At 51.8% G+C, this 20,334-nt stretch overlaps 1 protein-coding gene across 1 annotated transcript in view; it reads left to right on the top strand.

Annotated features, from left to right (window-relative positions):
• Nucleotides 1–5,674, top strand: part of LOC128699470 (uncharacterized) — a 24,794-nt gene extending 19,120 nt beyond the window's left edge. The window contains exon 3 of the mRNA XM_070098044.1: nucleotides 4,232–5,674. Within this exon, the coding sequence (XP_069954145.1) occupies nucleotides 4,232–5,127 (896 nt within the window). The 3' untranslated portion in view covers nucleotides 5,128–5,674. The remainder of the gene's footprint in view (nucleotides 1–4,231) is intronic.
• Nucleotides 5,675–20,334: the final 14,660 nt, after the last annotated feature.

The following is a 20,334-nucleotide window of genomic DNA, read 5'->3' as shown; positions in this document are numbered from 1 at the left end:
GTGAGGAACTGTGTCGAAGGCCTTCTTGCAGTCCAAAAATATGCAGTCGATCCACCCCTCTCTCTCTTGTCTTACTTCTGTCACCTTGTCATAAAACTCTAGTAGGTTTGTGACACAGGATTTTCCTTCCCTGAAACCGTGCTGGTTGTCAATTATACACTTGTTTCTTACCAGGTGCCCCACCACTCTCCTCCTGATGATCTTCTCCATGACCTTGCATACTATACACGTTAGTGATACAGGTCTGTAGTTTAGTGCCTCATGTCTGTCTCCCTTTTTAAAAATTGGGACTACATTTGCCATTTTCCATACCTCAGGGAGTTGCCCAGTTTCAAATGATGTGTTGAAGATCTTTGTTAATGGCTCACACAATATCTCTGCTCCCTCTTTAAGGACCCATGGAGAGATGTTGTCTGGTCCCACCGCCTTTGAGGTGTCAAGTTCGCATAGCAGCTTCTTCACCTCCTCCTTGGTTATATGTACCTCATCCAGCACTTGCTGGTGTGCCCCCCTGTTCTGATTTCCTGGAGTCCTACTGGTTTCCACTGTAAATACCTCTTTAAATCTTGTGTTGAGCTCCTGACATACCTCTTGGTCGTTTCTTGTGTGTGTGTGTGTGTGTGTGTGTGTGTGTGTGTGTGTGTGTGTGTGTGTGTGTGTGTGTGTGTGTGTGTGTGTGTGTGTGTGTGTGTGTGTGTGTGTGTGTGTGTGTGTGTGTGTGTGTGTGTGTGTGTGTGTGTATATATGTGTGTGTGTGTGTGTGTGTTTGTGTGTGTGTGTACTCACCTGGTTGTACTCACCTAGTTGAGGTTGCAGGGGTCGAGTTCAAGCTCTTCACTGGTCGCTACTAGGTCACTCTCCCTGAAGTATGAGCTTTATCGTACCTCTGCTTAAAGCTATGTATGGATCCTGCCTCCACTACATCGCTTCCCAAACTATTCCACTTCCTGACTACTCTGTGGCTGAAGAAATACTTCCTAACATCCCTGTAATTCACCTGTGTCTTCAACTTCCAATTGTGTCCCCTTGTTGCTGTGTCCAGTCTCTGGAACATCATGTCTTTGTCCACCTTTGTCCTCTCAGTAATTTGTATGTCGTTATCATGTCCCCCCTATCTCTCCTGTCCTCCAGTGTCGTCAGGTTCATTTCCCTTAACCTATCCTCGTGGGACATACCTCTTAGCTCTGGGACTAGTCTTGTTGCAAACCTTTGCACTTTCTCTAGTTTCTTTACGTGCTTGGCTAGGTGTGGGTTCCAAACTGGTGCCGCATACTCCAATATGGGCCTAACGTACACGGTGTACAGGGTCCTGAACGATTCCTTATTAAGATGTCGGAATGCTGTTCTGAGGTTTGCCAGGCGCCCATATGCTGCAGCAGTTATTTGGTTGATGTGTGCTTCAGGAGATGTGCCTGATGTTATACTCACCCCAAGATCTTTTTCCTTGAGTGAGGTTTGTAGTCTCTGGCCCCCTAGATTGTATTCCGTCTGCGGTCTTCTTTGCCCTTCCCCAATCTTCATGACTTTGCACTTGGTGGGGTTGAACTCCAGGAGCCAATTGCTCGACCAGGTCTGCAGCCTGTCCAGATCCCTTTGTAGTTCTGCCTGGTCTTCGATCGAATGAATTCTTCTCATCAACTTCACTTTATCTGCAATCAGGGACACTTCGGAGTCTATTCCTTCCGTCATGTCGTTCACAAATACCAGAAACAGCACTGGTCCTAGGACTGACCCCTGTGAGACCCCGCTGGTCACAGGTGCTTACTCTGACACATCGCCACGTTGGTCCATGACTCGCTGCTGTCTTCCTGACAAGTATTCCCTGATCCATTGTAGTGCCTTCCCTGTTATCCCTGTTTGGTCCTCCAGTTTTTGCACTAATGTCTTGTGTGGAACTGTGTCAAACGCCTTCTTGCAGTCCAAGAAAATGCAATCCACCCACCTCTCTCTCTCTCTTTTCTTACTGCTGTCACCACGTCGTAGAACTCCAGTAGGTTTGTGACACAGGATTTCCCGTCTCTGAAACCATGTTGGCTGCTGGTGATGAGATCATTCCTTTCTAAGTGTTCCACCATTCTTCTCCTGATAATCTTCTCCATGACTTTACATACTATACATGTCGGTGACACTGGTCTGTATTTTAGTGCTTCATGTCTGTCTCCTTTTTTAAAGATTGGGACTACATTTGCTGTCTTCCATGCCTCAGGCAATCTCCCTGTTTCGATAGATGTATTGAATATTGTTGTTAGGGGTACACATAGCGCCTCTGCTCCCTCTCTCAGGCCCCATGGAGAGATGTTATCCGGCCCCATTGCCTTTGAGGTATCTAGCTCACTCAGAAGCCTCTTCATTTCTTCCTCGGTTGTGTGTACTGTGTCCAGCACTTGGTGGTGTGCCCCACCTCTCCATCTTTCTGGAGCCCCTTCTGTTTCCTCTGTGAACACTTCCTTGAATCTCTTGTTGAGTTCCTCACATACTTCACGGTCATTTCTTGTTGTCTCTCCTCCTTCCTTCCTTAGCCTGATTACCTGGTCCTTGACTGTTGTTTTCCTCCTGATGTGGCCGTATAACAGCTTCAGGTCAGATTTGGCTTTCGCTGCTATTTCGTTTTCATATTATCGTTGGGCCTCCCTTCTTATCTGTGCATATTCATTTCTGGCTCTACGACTGCTCTCCTTATTCTCCTGGGTCCTTTGCCTTCTATATTTCTTCCATTCCCTAGCACACTTGGTTTTTGCCTCCCTGCACCTTTGGGTGAACCATGGGCTCATCCTGGCTTTTTCATTATTCCTGTTACCCTTGGGTACAAACCTCTCCTCAGCCTCCTTGCACATTGTTGCTACATATTCCATCATCTCATTAACTGGCTTCCCTGCCAGTTCTCTGTCCCACTGAACCCCGTTCAGGAAGTTCCTCATTCCCGTGTAGTCCCCTTTCTTGTAGTTTGGCTTCATTCGCCCTGGCCTTCCTGCTTCCCCCTCCACTTGTAGCTCTACTGTGTATTCGAAGCTTAAAACCACATGATCGCTGGCCCCAAGGGGTCTCTCATATGTGATGTCCTCAATATCTGCACTACTCAAGGTGAATACTAGGTCCAGTCTTGCTGGTTCATCCTCTCCTCTCTCTCTCTCTTGTAGTGTCCCTTACGTGTTGGTACATGAAGTTTTCCAGTACCACCTCCATCATCTTAGCCCTCCATGTGTCTTGGCCCCCATGTGGCTCCAAGTTCTCCCAATCGATTTCCTTGTGGTAAAAGTCACCCATGATCAGGAGCTTTGCCCTGCATGCATGAGCTCTTCTGGCCACTGCAGCCAGTGTGTCAACCATCGCTCTATTGCTCTCGTCATACTCTTACCTTGGCCTCCTGCTGTTCTGTGGTGGGTTATGCATCACTGTGTGTGTGTGTGTGTGTGTGTGTGTGTGTGTGTGTGTGTGTGTGTGTGTGTGTTGTGTTGTGTTGTGTTGTGTTGTGTTGTGTTGTATATGGATTATTTATAAGAGACTTTACTGTTAATAAAACCATTAGAGAGTCATTTCGAGGGCGGGGGAGAACATGATAAACAGTGATCATGAGTGAATATGATAATGGTATACAATGCCGACAGGTTAATAAGGTACATGTGCAACAGTTAGGTATCTTTATTCCCAAATCGTTTCGCCTGGAACACTTGTTCCAGACAGTGGAGCAAAACTCTTCTCCAGGCTGAGGGACTGACCACCTCAGTATCACGTCTTCAAAGATGACGGGCTGATTACATCGTCTTCACATCTCTACTCCTGTTAACTCTTCTGTACTCAACTGAAGAAGTCTATTGTGTAGACGAAACGTTTCGGAATAAAGGCACCTAACTGCTGCACATGTGTCTTACTTATCAGTGATGATGAGTCCCGGTCCACACAAGCTCCCTACCTGATGCTGCTCCTCCCTTTGTATAGTTCAGCTCAGGGATGACTTTAAACTGCAGTGTAACTCGCTAATATATGCCAATCCTGAGTAGGAAGGTACTAAAGTTATTATGTATGTATATTCCTTAACGAAATGTGTACACAAGGCAGTATGTCGAACAATGGGGTTCATCCGAGTATATAAAAGTCGATTTTTTCCCCATCAATGGGAGATGATTATGCATTTCGCTAAATTAGATTAAATGATTCTGCACAACGGGGTGCTGGGAGCGTTTGTAATAGTATTGGTGCTGACTGACCAGGTGTTAACTCTCCCCTCCGGCAGATGCTGTCGACGACACCCCAGCCGATGGTCCAGCCAGCCCTGGGGGCGGCCAGGGACCCCAGAGCACCGTGCAGGCCGCGGCGGACTCCACGGAGCAGGCTGCGGCCGTCCTCACCCCTCCCGACGAAGACATGGAAGCTCTTGAAGTTGACGACTGTGCCGAAGAAGAAATGGAAGCCTCGGGCCGCAAAAGAAAAAGAAGAATTCTCTTCAGCAAAGCTCAGACATACGAACTGGAGCGGAGGTTCCGCCAGCAGCGGTACCTGTCAGCGCCGGAGAGGGAGCACCTAGCCTCCCTGCTGGACCTGACTCCCACGCAGATCAAGATCTGGTTCCAGAACCACCGCTACAAGACCAAGAAGATGATCCGGGAGCGAGGACTGGATGGTCCACTGCCGCCTCTGGGGTCTAACCTCGGGTCGTTCTCACAGTCTCTGAGGTGCTTGGCGCCCATGGCCGCCCTTACTCGCACAGACTCCACCATCACCTCCCCAGCTCACAGACTCCCAGACTACCTCCTGCCAGGGGATAGAATCCCGGGGCTGGAATGCCACGCCCCGACTTTACTACCCCTGGGTCTCCACCACGCACAGTTCCACGGACTCTTGCCCTTCCTGCCGGTCTGCCCATTCCCCCCTCCGTCTCTGCCCACTTCCTCCCTCCTCGCCCAAGCCTCCAATCCACTGAGGAGTTCCCTCACCTCCTCCATTACCTCCCCGGCGACCTCCCTGCCTTCCTCTACCTCCCCGTTCGTGCCTGCTACTCCGACATCTGCTGCGGAGGCCGCGACACTGTGTTCCACAGCGAGGAGCTCAGGAGAGGCGACGCAGGAGCTGACCAGAGTCTTGTCCTTAGCCAGACCTAGCTCGCTCCGGGCGGAGGGTGTCTGCTGGTGAACACGACGCCTGCCCAACCTTACACTGACGGTGACGCTGTGCTACTGGTGATGCTACATTGATATGGTGACGGTGCTGGTGACGCCTGACTGCTGGTGATGTTACAGTGCTGGTGACACTGCACTGACGGTGGCGTCGATGGTGACGCTACACTGAGGGTGACGTTGATGGTGACGCTACACTGAGGGTGACGTTGATGGTGACGCTACACTGAGGGTGACGTTGATGGTGACGCTACACTGAGGGTGACGTTGATGGTGACGCTACACTGCTGGCAATCTTTCAAGCAACTATGCTCTCTTATTTAGAACGTAGTACTGTCCTGACAGCTTACAAGACAAGTGAGATATCTGGCTACAACACTGGCTACAACACTACCGTAGTTACAACACTAGTTGCAACACTACCGTGGTTACAACACTGGCTACAACACTACCGTGGCTACAACATTGGCTACAACACTACCGTGGCTACAACATTGGCTACAACACTACCGTGGCTACAACACTGGCTACAACACTACCGTGGCTACAACACTGGCTACAACACTGGCTACAACACTGGCTACAACACTACCGTGGCTACAACACTGGCTACAACACTGGCTACAACACTACCGTGGCTACAACACTGGCTACAACACTGGCTACAACACTGGCTACAACACTGGCTACAACACTGGCTACAACACTGGCTACAACACTGGCTACAACACTGGCTACAATACTACCGTGGCTACAACACTGGCTACAACACTGGCTACAACACTACCGTGGCTACAACACTGGCTACAACATTGGCTACAACACTACCGTGGCTACAACACTGGCTACAACACTACCGTGGCTACAACACTGGCTACAACACTGGCTACAACACTGGCTACAACACTGGCTACAACACTACCGTGGCTACAACACTGGCTACAACACTACCGTGGCTACAACACTGGCTACAACACTGGCTACAACACTGGCTACAACACTGGCTACAACACTGGCTACAACACTGGCTACAACACTGGCTACAACACTGGCTACAACACTACCGTGGCTACAACACTGGCTACAACACTGGCTACAACACTGGCTACAACACTGGCTACAACACTGGCTACAACACTACCGTGGCTACAACACTGGCTACAACACTGGCTACAACACTACCGTGGCTACAACACTGGCTACAACACTGGCTACAACACTACCGTGGCTACAACACTGGCTACAACACTGGCTACAACACTGGCTACAACACTGGCTACAACACTGGCTACAACACTGGCTACAACACTGGCTACAACACTACCGTGGCTACAACACTGGCTACAACACTGGCTACAACACTACCGTGGCTACAACACTGGCTACAACACTGGCTACAACACTGCCAAAGATGGATTCTGGACCATTATCATGTACTGAAATATTATAATTATTATTAATATTAATTATAATTATTATTATTATTATTATTATTATTATTATTATTATTATTATTTAATTAAATTCTTTACACTATTATTATTATAATTATTATTAATTTATTATTATTTATATTATTATTTTATTATTATTTATATTATCATTACAATTATTATTATTTATATTATTATTATAATTATTATTAATTATTATTATGACGCAGTGACGCTACACTGATGGTGACGCTATACTGATGGTGACGCTACACTGATGGTGACGCTATACTGATGGTGACGCTATACTGATGGTGACGCTACACTGATGGTGACGCTATACTGATGGTGACGCTATACTGATGGTGACGCTACACTGATGGTGACGCTATACTGATGGTGACGCTATACTGATGGTGACGCTATACTGATGGTGACGCTACACTGATGGTGACGCTATACTGATGGTGACGCTATACTGATGGTGACACTACACTGATGGTGACGCTATACTGATGGTGACGCTACACTGATGGTGACGCTATACTGATGGTGACGCTATACTGATGGTGACGCTACACTGATGGTGACGCTATACTGATGGTGACGCTATACTGATGGTGACGCTATACTGATGGTGACGCTACACTGATGGTGACGCTATACTGATGGTGACGCTATACTGATGGTGACACTACACTGATGGTGACGCTATACTGATGGTGACGCTATACTGATGGTGACGCTATACTGATGGTGACGCTACACTGATGGTGACGCTATACTGATGGTGACGCTATACTGATGGTGACACTACACTGATGGTGACGCTATACTGATGGTGACGCTATACTGATGGTGACGCTATACTGATGGTGACACTACACTGATGGTGACGCTATACTGATGGTGACGCTATACTGATGGTGACACTACACTGATGGTGACGCTATACTGATGGTGACGCTATACTGATGGTGACACTACACTGATGGTGACGCTATACTGATGGTGACGCTATACTGATGGTGACACTACACTGATGGTGACGCTATACTGATGGTGACGCTATACTGATGGTGACACTACACTGATGGTGACGCTATACTGATGGTGACGCTATACTGATGGTGACGCTATACTGATGGTGACACTACACTGATGGTGACGCTATACTGATGGTGACGCTATACTGATGGTGACACTACACTGATGGTGACGCTATACTGATGGTGACGCTATACTGATGGTGACGCTATACTGATGGTGACGCTATACTGATGGTGACGCTACACTGATGGTGACGCTATACTGATGGTGACGCTATACTGATGGTGACGCTACACTGATGGTGACGCTATACTGATGGTGACGCTATACTGATGGTGACGCTATACTGATGGTGACGCTATACTGATGGTGACGCTACACTGATGGTGACGCTATACTGATGGTGACGCTATACTGATGGTGACGCTATACTGATGGTGACGCTACACTGATGGTGACGCTATACTGATGGTGACGCTATACTGATGGTGACGCTACACTGATGGTGACGCTATACTGATGGTGACGCTATACTGATGGTGACACTACACTGATGGTGACGCTATACTGATGGTGACGCTATACTGATGGTGACGCTATACTGATGGTGACGCTATACTGATGGTGACGCTACACTGATGGTGACGCTATACTGATGGTGACGCTATACTGATGGTGACGCTACACTGATGGTGACGCTATACTGATGGTGACGCTACACTGATGGTGACGCTACACTGATGGTGACGCTACACTGATGGTGACGCTATACTGATGGTGACGCTACACTGATGGTGACGCTACACTGATGGTGACGCTACACTGATGGTGACGCTACACTGATGGTGACGCTACACTGATGGTGACGCTACACTGATGGTAACGCTACACTGATGGTGACGCTACACTGATGGTGACGCTACACTGATGGTGACGCTACACTGATGGTGACGCTACACTGATGGTGACGCTACACTGATGGTGACGCTACACTGATGGTGACGCTACACTGATGGTGACGCTACACTGATGGTGACGCTACACTGCTGGTGACGCTACACTGCTGGTGACGCTACACTGCTGGTGACGCTACACTGCTGGTGACGCTACACTGATGGTGACGCTTCACTGATAGTGACGCTACACTGATGGTGACGCTACACTGATGGTGACGCTACACTGATGGTGACGCTACACTGATGGTGACACTACACTGATGGTGACGCTACACTGATGGTGACGCTACACTGCTGGTGACGCTACACTGCTGGTGACGCTACACTGATAGTGACGCTACACTGATGGTGACGCTACACTGATAGTGACGCTACACTGATGGTGACGCTACACTGAGAGTGATGCTACACTGCTGGTGACGCTACACTGATGGTGACGCTACACTGATGGTGACGCTACACTGATATTGATGCTACACTGCTGGTGACGCTACACTGATGGTGACGCTACACCGATAGTGACGCTACACTGATGGTGACGCTACACTGATAGTGATGCTACACTGCTGGTGACGCTACACTGCTGGTGACGCTACACTGATAGTGACGCTACACTGCTGCTGACGCTACACTGCTGCTGACGCTACACTGATGGTGACGCTACACTGCTGGTGACGCTACACTGATGGTGACGCTACACTGATGGTGACGCTACACTGCTGGTGACGATACACTGATGGTGACACTACACTGCTGGTGACGCTACACTGATGGTGACGCTACATTGCTGGTGACGCTACATTGCTGGTGACGCTACACTGATGGTGACGCTACACTGATGGTGACGCTACACTGATGGTGACGCTACATTGCTGGTGACGCTACACTGATGGTGACGCTACACTGATGGTGACGCTACACTGATGGTGACGCTACACTGCTGGTGACGCTACACTGCTGGTGACGCTACACTGATGGTGACGCTACACTGATGGTGACGCTACACTGATGGTGACGCTACACTGATGGTGACGCTACACTGATGGTGACGCTACACTGATGGTGACGCTACACTGCTGGTGACGCTACACTGCTGGTGACGCTACACTGCTGGTGACGCTACACTGATGGTGACGCTATACTGCTGGTGACGCTACACTGCTGGTGACGCTACACTGATAGTGACGCTACACTGATAGTGACGCTACACTGATGGTGACGCTACACTGCTGGTGACGCTACACTGATGGTGACGCTACACTGCTGGTGACGCTACACTGATGGTGACGCTACACTGATGGTGACGCTACACTGATGATGACGCTACACTGGTGGTGACGCTACACTGATGGTGACGCTATACTGCTGGTGACGCTACACTGCTGGTGACGCTACACTGATGGTGACGCTACACTGATGATGACGCTACACTGGTGGTGACGCTACACTGATGGTGACGCTATACTGCTGGTGACGTTACACTGTTGGTGACGCTACACTGATGGTGACGCTACACTGATGGTGACGCTACACTGATAGTGACGCTATACTGCTGATGACGTTACACTGTTGGTGACGCTACACTGATGGTGACGCTACACTGATGGTGACGCTACACTGATGGTGACGCTACACTGATAGTGACGCTATACTGCTGATGACGTTACACTGTTGGTGACGCTACACTGATGGTGACGCTACACTGATGGTGACGCTACACTGATGGTGACGCTACACTGATGGTGACGCTACACTGGTGGTGACGCTACACTGATAGTGACGCTATACTGCTGATGACGTTACACTGTTGGTGACGCTACATTGATGGTGACGCTACACTGATGGTGACGCTACACTGATGGTGACGCTATACTGCTGGTGACGTTACACTGTTGGTGACACTACACTGATAGTGACGCTACACTGATGGTGACGCTATACTGCTGGTGACGTTACACTGTTGGTGACGCTACACTGATGGTGACGCTACACTGCTGGTGACGCTACACTGATGGTGACGTTACAGTAACTGCTGGTGACGCTACACTGATGGTGACCTTACACTGATGGTGACGCTACACTAATAGTGACGCTACACTGATAGTGACGCTACACTGCTGGTGACTCTACACTGATGGTGGCGCTACACTGATGGTGACGCTACACTGCTGGTGAGGTTACAGTAACTGCTGGTTACGCTACACCGATGGTGACGCTACACTGATGGTGACGCTACACTGATGGTGACGCTACACTGATGGTGACGCTACACTGATGGTGACACTACACTGATGATGACGCTACACTGATGGTGACGCTACACTGATGGTGACGCTACACTGATGGTGATGCTACACTGATAGTGACGCTACACTGGTGACACTACACTGATGGTGACACTACACTGATGATGACGCTACACTGATGGTGACGCTACACTGATGGTGACGCTACACTGATGGTGACGCTACACTGATGGTGACGCTACACTGATGGTGACGCTACACTGATGGTGACACTACACTGATGATGACGCTACACTGATGGTGACGCTACACTGATGGTGACGCTACACTGATGGTGACGCTACACTGATGGTGACGCTACACTGATATTAACGCTACACTGATGGTGACGCTACACTGATGGTGACGCTACACTGATGGTGACGCTACACTGATGGTGACGCTACACTGATGGTGACACTACACTGATGATGACGCTACAATGATGGTGACGCTACACTGATGGTGACGCTACACTGATGGTGACGCTACACTGATGGTGACGCTACACTGATGGTGACGCTACACTGATGGTGACGCTACACTGATGGTGACGCTATACTGATAGTGATGCTACACTGATAGTGACGCTACACTGATGGTGACGCTACACTGGTGACACTACACTGATGGTGACGCTACACTGATGGTGACGCTACACTGATAGTGATGCTACACTGATAGTGACGCTACACTGATGGTGACGCTACACTGATGGTGACGCTACACTGATGGTGACGCTACACTGATAGTGATGCTACACTGATAGTGACGCTACACTGGTGACACTACACTGATGGTGACACTACACTGATGATGACGCTACACTGATGGTGACGCTACACTAATGGTGACGCTACACTGATATTAACGCTACACTGATGGTGACGCTACACTGATGGTGACGCTACACTGATGGTGACACTACACTGATGATGACGCTACAATGATGGTGACGCTACACTGATGGTGACGCTACACTGATGGTGACGCTACACTGATGGTGACGCTACACTGATGGTGACGCTACACTGATGGTGACGCTATACTGATAGTGATGCTACACTGATAGTGACGCTACACTGATGGTGACGCTACACTGGTGACACTACACTGATGGTGACGCTACACTGATGGTGACGCTACACTGATAGTGATGCTACACTGATAGTGACGCTACACTGATGGTGACGCTACACTGATGGTGACGCTACACTGATGGTGACGCTACACTGATAGTGATGCTACACTGATAGTGACGCTACACTGGTGACACTACACTGATGGTGACACTACACTGATGATGACGCTACACTGATGGTGACGCTACACTGATGGTGACGCTACACTGATGGTGACGCTACACTGATGGTGACGCTACACTGATGGTGACACTACACTGATGATGACGCTACACTGATGGTGACGCTACACTGATGGTGACGCTACACTGATGGTGACGCTACACTGATAGTGATGCTACACTGATGGTGACGCTACACTGATGGTGACGCTACACTGATGGTGACGCTACACTGATAGTGACGCTACACTGATGGTGACACTACACTGATGATGACGCTACACTGATGGTGACGCTACACTAATGGTGACACTACACTGATGGTGACGCTACACTGATAGTGATGCTACACTGATAGTGACGCTACACTGATGGTGACACTACACTGATGAAGACGCTACACTGATGGTGACGCTACACTGATGGTGACGCTACACTGATGGTGACACTACACTGATGATGACGCTACACTGATAGTGACGCTACACTGATGGTGACACTACACTGATGATGACGCTACACTGATGGTGACGCTACACTGATGGTGACACTACACTGATGATGACGCTACACTGATGGTGACACTACACTGATGGTGACGCTACACTGATAGTGACGCTACACTGATAGTGATGCTACATTGATAGTGACGCTACACTGTACTAATGAACTTCAGACTGTATAATGTTCCAACAAATTAAAATTTGTAAGGAGAAACGTCGTTAAAAGCACGTTTCTGTATGCAGATAATTGTTAAGAAGGTACCTGTTGGTCGAAACAGCGATAAGAGCTTCGACGTTTCCCACTGTATTATCGGGTGATTTGGCAGTAATTAAGACCGGAGTTAATAAATTAATATTTTTAAGAGATTCCGACTACCTTGTTGAGTGTCGTTAACGCGCTGTTGTTCGTACGTTGGATTGCGTGCTGCCGGCAGTAACAACCTGCTTGATCAGGCCCTGATCCAACGGCGAGGCCTGGTCATGGACCGGGCCACGGGGGGCTTTGACCCCGCTAACACCTCCTCAGATATACTACACGGGGGTCATCAGGCCTGCTTGTCGCTTGTTCACTACCAGTCAAGAATACATTAAACCAGCAGGTATACGTGTCTCTGATGTATGTCTGATGGTGGAGGTGGTCTTGAAGACTGTATCCTCCGGCAGGAGGTAGCTTCTGTGTCCTCAGCTGTAACACTGGTCTGCTGCCTCGCAATACAACTTTCAGGAACCATATGTGTCGACTGAAGTCACCAGCTCTGCCTGCTACAACTGCTTTCAACCTCCAGGATGACAGAGACTTCGAAGTACTTCGATGTTGTGGTCTTCAGCTTGGAATTCCAGGAGGCTTCTTCAGGGTGCTCTCTCTGTCTCTCTCTGTTTCTCTCTCTCTCTCTGCGTTTTTAGACATCACCTCACAGCGTCCACTTACAAGTGCACGTCACAGCGTCTACTTACAAGTGCACGTCACAGCTTCTACTTACAAGTGCACCTCCCAGCGTCTACTTACAAGTGCACTTCACAGTGTCCATTTAAAAGTGCACCTTCAAGGATCATCAGCTGCTAACTTCAGAGCTTCAGACAGCTTCCGAATCCTTCCAAGGAAGACCTCTTCAATTTCTGGAGTTATGCCTCGAGGAGGGAACACCCAGAAGGCTTTCTTCAAGGACCACTAAGCTCCACACTTCTTCAAGGACCACTAAGCTCCACACTTCTTCAAGGACCACTAAGCTCCACACTTCTTCAAGGACCACTAAGCTCCACACTTCTTCAAGGACCACTAAGCTCCACACTTCTTCAAGGACCACTAAGCTCCACACTTCTTCAAGGAGTACTAAGCTCCACACTTCTTCAAGGACCACTAAGCTCCACACTTCTTCAAGGAGCACTAAGCTCCACACTTCTTCAAGGAGCACTGAGCTCCACACTTCTTCAAGGACCACTGAGCTCCACACTTCCGAGCTGGAACAAGACTTAAGCAACCAACGTTCCTCCGGGCAGAATGCTCCAGTCATTCTCAGCTCTGGAGGGACTATCGCAATATATGCGTCAGGGATGGCGATCTGTGTCGGTCTAAAGAGGCTCCAGTGTCAAGTAGGCCTATGGAACCACAGTTTCAAATAGGCCTATGGAACCTTCGTGACAAGCGTGGGATATCCAGGTGGCTACCACCTTCCCCTGGTCGCAAGGTGACCTGGTGTTGTGACCTGGTGTTGTGATGTATGTGTGTGTATGGTGTGTTTATGTGCGTGTGAACGAGTGTTTGTGTGTGCACATGTGCGTTTTTTGTATGCGTGTGTGTACAGTATATGTAATATCTGTAGATTATCTTAATAAATATTATAGAGTTTTTAAGTAAATATTTATTGACCCTATTCTTATATATATATATATATATATATATATATATATATATATATATATATATATATATGTACTTACGGGGGGGGGGGGGGTTGCCTTGATGCTGGTGGGAGGATCTTGATCTAAGGAGTTTACTCTCTCATTCCTCGGAACGAACCTGGTTGTCTTAAATTTTTCACAGGTGCTGTGTAACCTGTGTAACCTGTGTAGCAACGCCCCACCATTAAATAATAATAATAATAATTGAAATATTAGCATATAATAATAATAACAAATATAATAATAGTAATTTAAATGTTAATATACTATTATTGCTACTACTAATAATAATGATAATAGAGATATTATATTATTATTATTATTAAATATTCGCTGGTATTCTCCCGGCCCGGGCCTTTTACAAGTGGTGGCCCGGGCCTTTTACAAGTGGTGGTCCGGGCCTTTTACAAGTGGCGGCCCGGGCCTTTTACAAGTGGTGGCCCGGGCCTTTTACAAGTGGTGGCCCGGGCCTTTTACAAGTGGTGGCCCGGGCCTTTTACAAGTGGCGGCCCGGGCCTTTTACAAGTGGTGGCCCGGGCCTTTTACAAGTGGTGGCCCGGGCCTTTTACAAGTGGCGGCCCGGGCCTTTTACAAGTGGCGGCCCGGGCCTTTTACAAGTGGTGGCCCGGGCCTTTTACAAGTGGCGGCCCGGGCCTTTTACAAGTGGTGGCCCGGCCCGGGCCTTTTACAAGTGGCGGCCCGGGCCTTTTACAAGTGGCGGCCCGGGCCTTTTACAAGTGGCGGCCCGGGCCTTTTACAAGTGGCGGCCCGGGCCTTTTACAAGTGGTGGCCCGGGCCTTTTACAAGTGGTGGCCCGGGCCTTTTACAAGTGGTGGCCCGGGCCTTTTACAAGTGGTGGCCCGGGCCTTTTACAAGTGGTGGCCCGGGCCTTTTACAAGTGGTGGCCCCTTTTACAAGGGCCTTTTACAAGTGGTGGCCCGGGCCTTTTACAAGTGGTGGCCCGGGCCTTTTACAAGTGGTGGCCCGGGCCTTTTACAAGTGGTGGCCCGGGCCTTTTACAAGTGGTGGCCCGGGCCTTTTACAAGTGGTGGCCCGGGCCTTTTACAAGTGGTGGCCCGGGCCTTTTACAAGTGGTGGCCCGGGCCTTTTACAAGTGGTGGCCCGGGCCTTTTACAAGTGGTGGCTCGGGCCCGGGCCTTTTACAAGTGGTGGCCCGGGCCTTTTACAAGTGGCTGACCGGGCCTTTTACAAGTGGCGGCCCGGGCCTTTTACAAGTGGTGGCCCGAGCCTTTTACAAGTGGTGGCCCAAGGGCCTTTTACAAGTGGTGGCCCGGGCCTTTTACAAGTGGTGGCCCGGGCCTTTTACAAGTGGTGGCCCGGGCCTTTTACAAGTGGTGGCCCGGGCCTTTTACAAGTGGCGGCCCGGGCCTTTTACAAGTGGTGGCCCGGGCCTTTTACAAGTGGTCACCCGGGCCTTTTACAAGTGGTGGCTCGGGCCTTTTACAAGTGGCGGCCCGGGCCTTTTACAAGTGGTGGCCCGGGCCTTTTACAAGTGGTGGCCCGGGCCTTTTACAAGTGGTGGCCCGGGCCTTTTACACGTGGTGGCCCGGGCCTTTTACAAGTGGTGGCCCGGGTGGCCCGGGCCTTTTACAAGTGGTGGCCCGGGCCTTTTACAAGTGGTGGCCCGGGCCTTTTACAAGTGGTGGCCCGGGCCTGTTACGAGTGGTGGCGGGGGCCTTTTACAAGTGGTGGCCAAGTGGTGGCTCGGGCCTTTTACAAGTGGTGGCACGGGCCTTTTACAAGTGGTGGCCCGGGCCTTTTACAAGTGGTGGCTCGGGCCTTTTACAAGTGGTGGCCCGGGCCTTTTACAAGTGGTGGCCCGGGCCTTTTACAAGTGGTGGCCCGGGCCTTTTACAAGTGGTGGCTCGGGCCTTTTACAAGTGGTGGCCCGGGCCTTTTACAAGTGGTGGCCCGGGCCTTTTACAAGTGGTGGCCCGGGCCTTTTACAAGTGGTGGCCCGGGCCTTTTACAAGTGGTGGCCCGGGCCTTTTACAAGTGGCGGCCCGGGCCTTTTACAAGTGGTGGCCCGGGCCTTTTACAAGTGGTGGCCCGGGCCTTTTACAAGTGGTGGCCCGGGCCTTTTACAAGTGGTGGCCCGGGCCTTTTACAAGTGGTGGCCCGGGCCTTTTACAAGTGGTGGCCCGGGCCTTTTACAAGTGGTGGCCCGGGCCTTTTACAAGTGGTGGCCCGGGCCTTTTACAAGTGGCGGCCCGGGCTTTTTACAAGTGGTGGCCCGGGCCTTTTACAAGTGGTGGCCCGGGCCTTTTACAAGTGGTGGCCCGGGCCTTTTACAAGTGGTGGCCAGGGCCTTTTACAAGTGGCGGCCCGGGCTTTTTACAAGTGGTGGCCCGGGCCTTTTACAAGTGGCGGCCCGGGCCTTTTACAAGTGGTGGCCCGGGCCTTTTACAAGTGGTGGCCCGGGCCTCTTACAAGTGGTGGCCCGGGCCTTTTACAAGTGGTGGCCCGGGCCTTTTACAAGTGGTGGCCCGGGCCTTTTACAAGTGGTGGTCCGGGCCTTTTACAAGTGGCGGCCCGGGCCTTTTACAAGTGGCGGCCCGGGCCTTTTACAAATGGTGGCCCGGGCCTTTTACAAGTGGTGGCCCGGGCCTTTTACAAGTGGTGGCCCGGGCCTTTTACAAGTGGCGGCCCGGGCATTTTACAAGTGGTGGCCCGGGCCTTTTACAAGTGGTGGCCCGGGCCTTTTACAAGTGGTGGCCCGGGCCTTTTACAAGTGGCGGCCCGTGCCTTTTACAAGTGGCGGCCCGGGCTTTTTACAAGTGGTGGCCCGGGCCTTTTACAAGTGGTGGCCCGGGCCTTTTACAAGTGGTGGTCCGGGCCTCTTACAAGTGGTGGCCCGGGCCTTTTACAAGTGGTGGCGGGCCTTTTACAAGTGGCGGCCCGGGCTTTTTACAAGTGGTGGCCCGGGCCTTTTACAAGTGGTGGCCCGGGCCTTTTACAAGTGGTGGCCCGGGCCATTTACACGTGGTGGCCCGGGCCTTTTACAAGTGGTGGCCCGGGCCTTTTACCCGGGCCTTTTACAAGTGGTGGCCCGGGCCTTTTACAAGTGGTGACCCGGGCCTTTTACAAGTGGTGGCCCGGGCCTCTTACAAGTGGTGGCCCGGGCCTTTTACAAGTGGTGGCCCGGGCCTCTTACAAGTGATGGCCCGGGCCTTTTACAAGTGGTGGCCCGGGCCTTTTACAAGTGGCGGCCCGGGCCTTTTACAAGTGGTGGCCCGGGCCTTTTACAAGTGGTGGCCCGGGCCTTTTACAAGTGGTGGCCCGGGCCTTTTACAAGTGGCGGCCCGGGCCTCTTACAAGTGATGGCCCGGGCCTTTTACAAGTGGCGGCCCGGGCCTTTTACAAGTGGTGGCCAGGGCCTTTTACAAGTGGAGGCCCGGGCCTTTTACAAGTGGTGGCCCGGGCCTTTTACAAGTGGTGGCCCGGGACTTTTACAAGTGGTGGCCCGGGCCTTTTACAAGTGGCGGCCCGGGCCTTTTACAAGTGGTGGCTGGGGCCTTTTACAAGTGGTGGACCGGGCCTTTTACAAGTGGTGGCATGGGCCTTTTACAAGTGGTGGCCCGGGCCTTTTACAAGTGGCGGCCGGGGCCTTTTACAAGTGGTGGCCCGGGCCTTTTACAAGTGGCGGCCCGGGCTTTTTACAAGTGGTGGCCCGGACCTTTTACAAGTGGTGGCCCGGGTCTTTTACAAGTGGTGGCTCGGGCCTTTTACAAGTGGTGGCCCGGGCCTTTTACAAGTGGTGGCCCGGGCCTTTTGCAAGTGGTGGCAAGTGGTGGCCCGGGCCTTTTACAAGGCCCGGGCTTTTTACAAGTGGTGGCCCGGGCCTTTTACAAGTGGTGGCCCGGGTCTTTTACAAGTGGTGGCATGGGCGGGTGGCCCGGGCCTTTTACAAGTGGCGGCCCGGGCCTGTGCCCGGGCCTTTTACAAGTGGCGGCCCGGGCTTTTTACAAGTGGTGGCCCGGGGTGGCCCGGGTTTTTACAAGTGGTGGCCCGTGGTGGCCCGGGCCTTTTACAAGTGGTGGCCCGGGCCTTTTGCCTTTTTACAAGTGGTGGCCCGGGCCTTTTACAAGGGCCCGGGCCTTTTACAAGTGGTGGCCCCTTTTACAAGTGGTGGCCCGGGCCTTTTACCAGTGGTGGCCCGGGCCTTTTACAAGTGGTGGCCCGGGCCTTTTACAAGTGGTGGCCCGGGCCTTTTACAAGTGGTGGCCCGGGCCTTTTACAAGTGGTGGCTCGGGCCTTTTACAAGTGGTGGCCCGGGCCTTTTACAAGTGGTGGCCCGGGTCTTTTACAAGTGGTGGCCCGGCCTTGACTCCCTCTTTAGGGAGTGTCTGAGACCTAAGTCTGCCATGGGAGGAGGCACAAGGACCTCATCTTTGGGACCAACTGTCCCCAGGCCTAGCACAAGCTAGGCCTCTCTGGTCTGCCATCCCCGCCACAAGGTGTCATCCCCGCCACAAGGTGTCATCCCCGCCACAAGGTGTCATCCCCGCCACAAGGTGTCATCCCCGCCACAAGGTGTCATCCCCGCCACAAGGTGTAATCCCCGCCACAAGGTGTCATCCCCACCCCAAGGTGTCGTCCCCGCCACAAGGTGTCATCCCCGCCACAAGGTGTCATCCCTGCCACAAGGTGTCATCCCCGCCACAAGGTGTCATCCCCGCCACAAGGTGTCATCCCCGCCACAAGGTGGCACCCCCGCCACAAGGTGGCACCCACGCCACAAGGTGGCACCCCCGCCACAAGGTGGCACCCACGCCACAAGGTGGCACCCCCGCCACAAGGTGGCACCCACGCCACAAGGTGGCACCCCCGCCACAAGGTGGCACCCACGCCACAAGGTGGCACCCCCGCCACAAGGTGGCACCCACGCCACAAGGTGGCACCCCCTCCCTGAGTGGCACCCACGCCTAAGGTGGCACCCCGCCACAATTGGCACCACGCCACAAAGGTGGCACCCGCCTGGTGTACCACGCCACAGGTGGCACCCCGCCCTGAGTGGCACCCACGCCCTGGTGGCACCCCGCTACAAGGAACAATAATCCCCGCCTGAGGTGTCATCCCCGCCACAGGTGTCATCCCCGCCACAGGTGTCATCCCGCCACAGGTGGCACCCCGCCACAAGGTGGCACCCCGCCCTGAGGTGGCACCCGCCTGGTGGCACCCCCGCCACAAGGTGGCACCCGCCTGAGGTGGCTGCCCATCTGGGTGGCCATCTGGGTGGCACCCCCGCCACAAGGTGGCACCCACGCCACAAGGTGGCACCCCCGCCACAAGGTGGCACCCACGCCACAAGGTGGCACCCACGCCACAAGGTGGCACCCACGCCCTGGGGTGGCACATCACAAAGGGTGGCACCCACGCCTGAGTGCTTTCATCACAAGGTGGCACCCACGCCACAAGGTGGCACCCCCGCCACAAGGTGGCACCCACGCCACCAGGTGGCACCCCCACTCTGAGTGGCACCCACTCTGAGGTGGCACCCACCCTGAGTGGCACCCACGCCACAAGGTGGCACCCACGCCACATGGTGGCACCCCCGCCACAAGGTGGCACCCCCGCCACAAGGTGGCACCCACGCCTGAGTGCTTTCCCTGCACCTAGAAGGGCTGGGCATGGTGTCGTATATATTGTGTGTGGTATTATTATTATTATTATTATTATTATTATTATTATTATTATTATTAGAAAATTAATGCAATAATATAAAAATACAATACTTCCACTATTACTATTAATAATAATAATAATAATAATA

Source organism: Cherax quadricarinatus, chromosome 61 (genome assembly GCF_038502225.1).
Source record: "Cherax quadricarinatus isolate ZL_2023a chromosome 61, ASM3850222v1, whole genome shotgun sequence".
In the NCBI taxonomy this organism is placed as follows: Eukaryota; Metazoa; Arthropoda; class Malacostraca; order Decapoda; family Parastacidae; genus Cherax; species Cherax quadricarinatus.
Note: the sequence above shows the minus strand (reverse complement) of the source record. Positions and strands in the feature narration are given on the sequence as shown.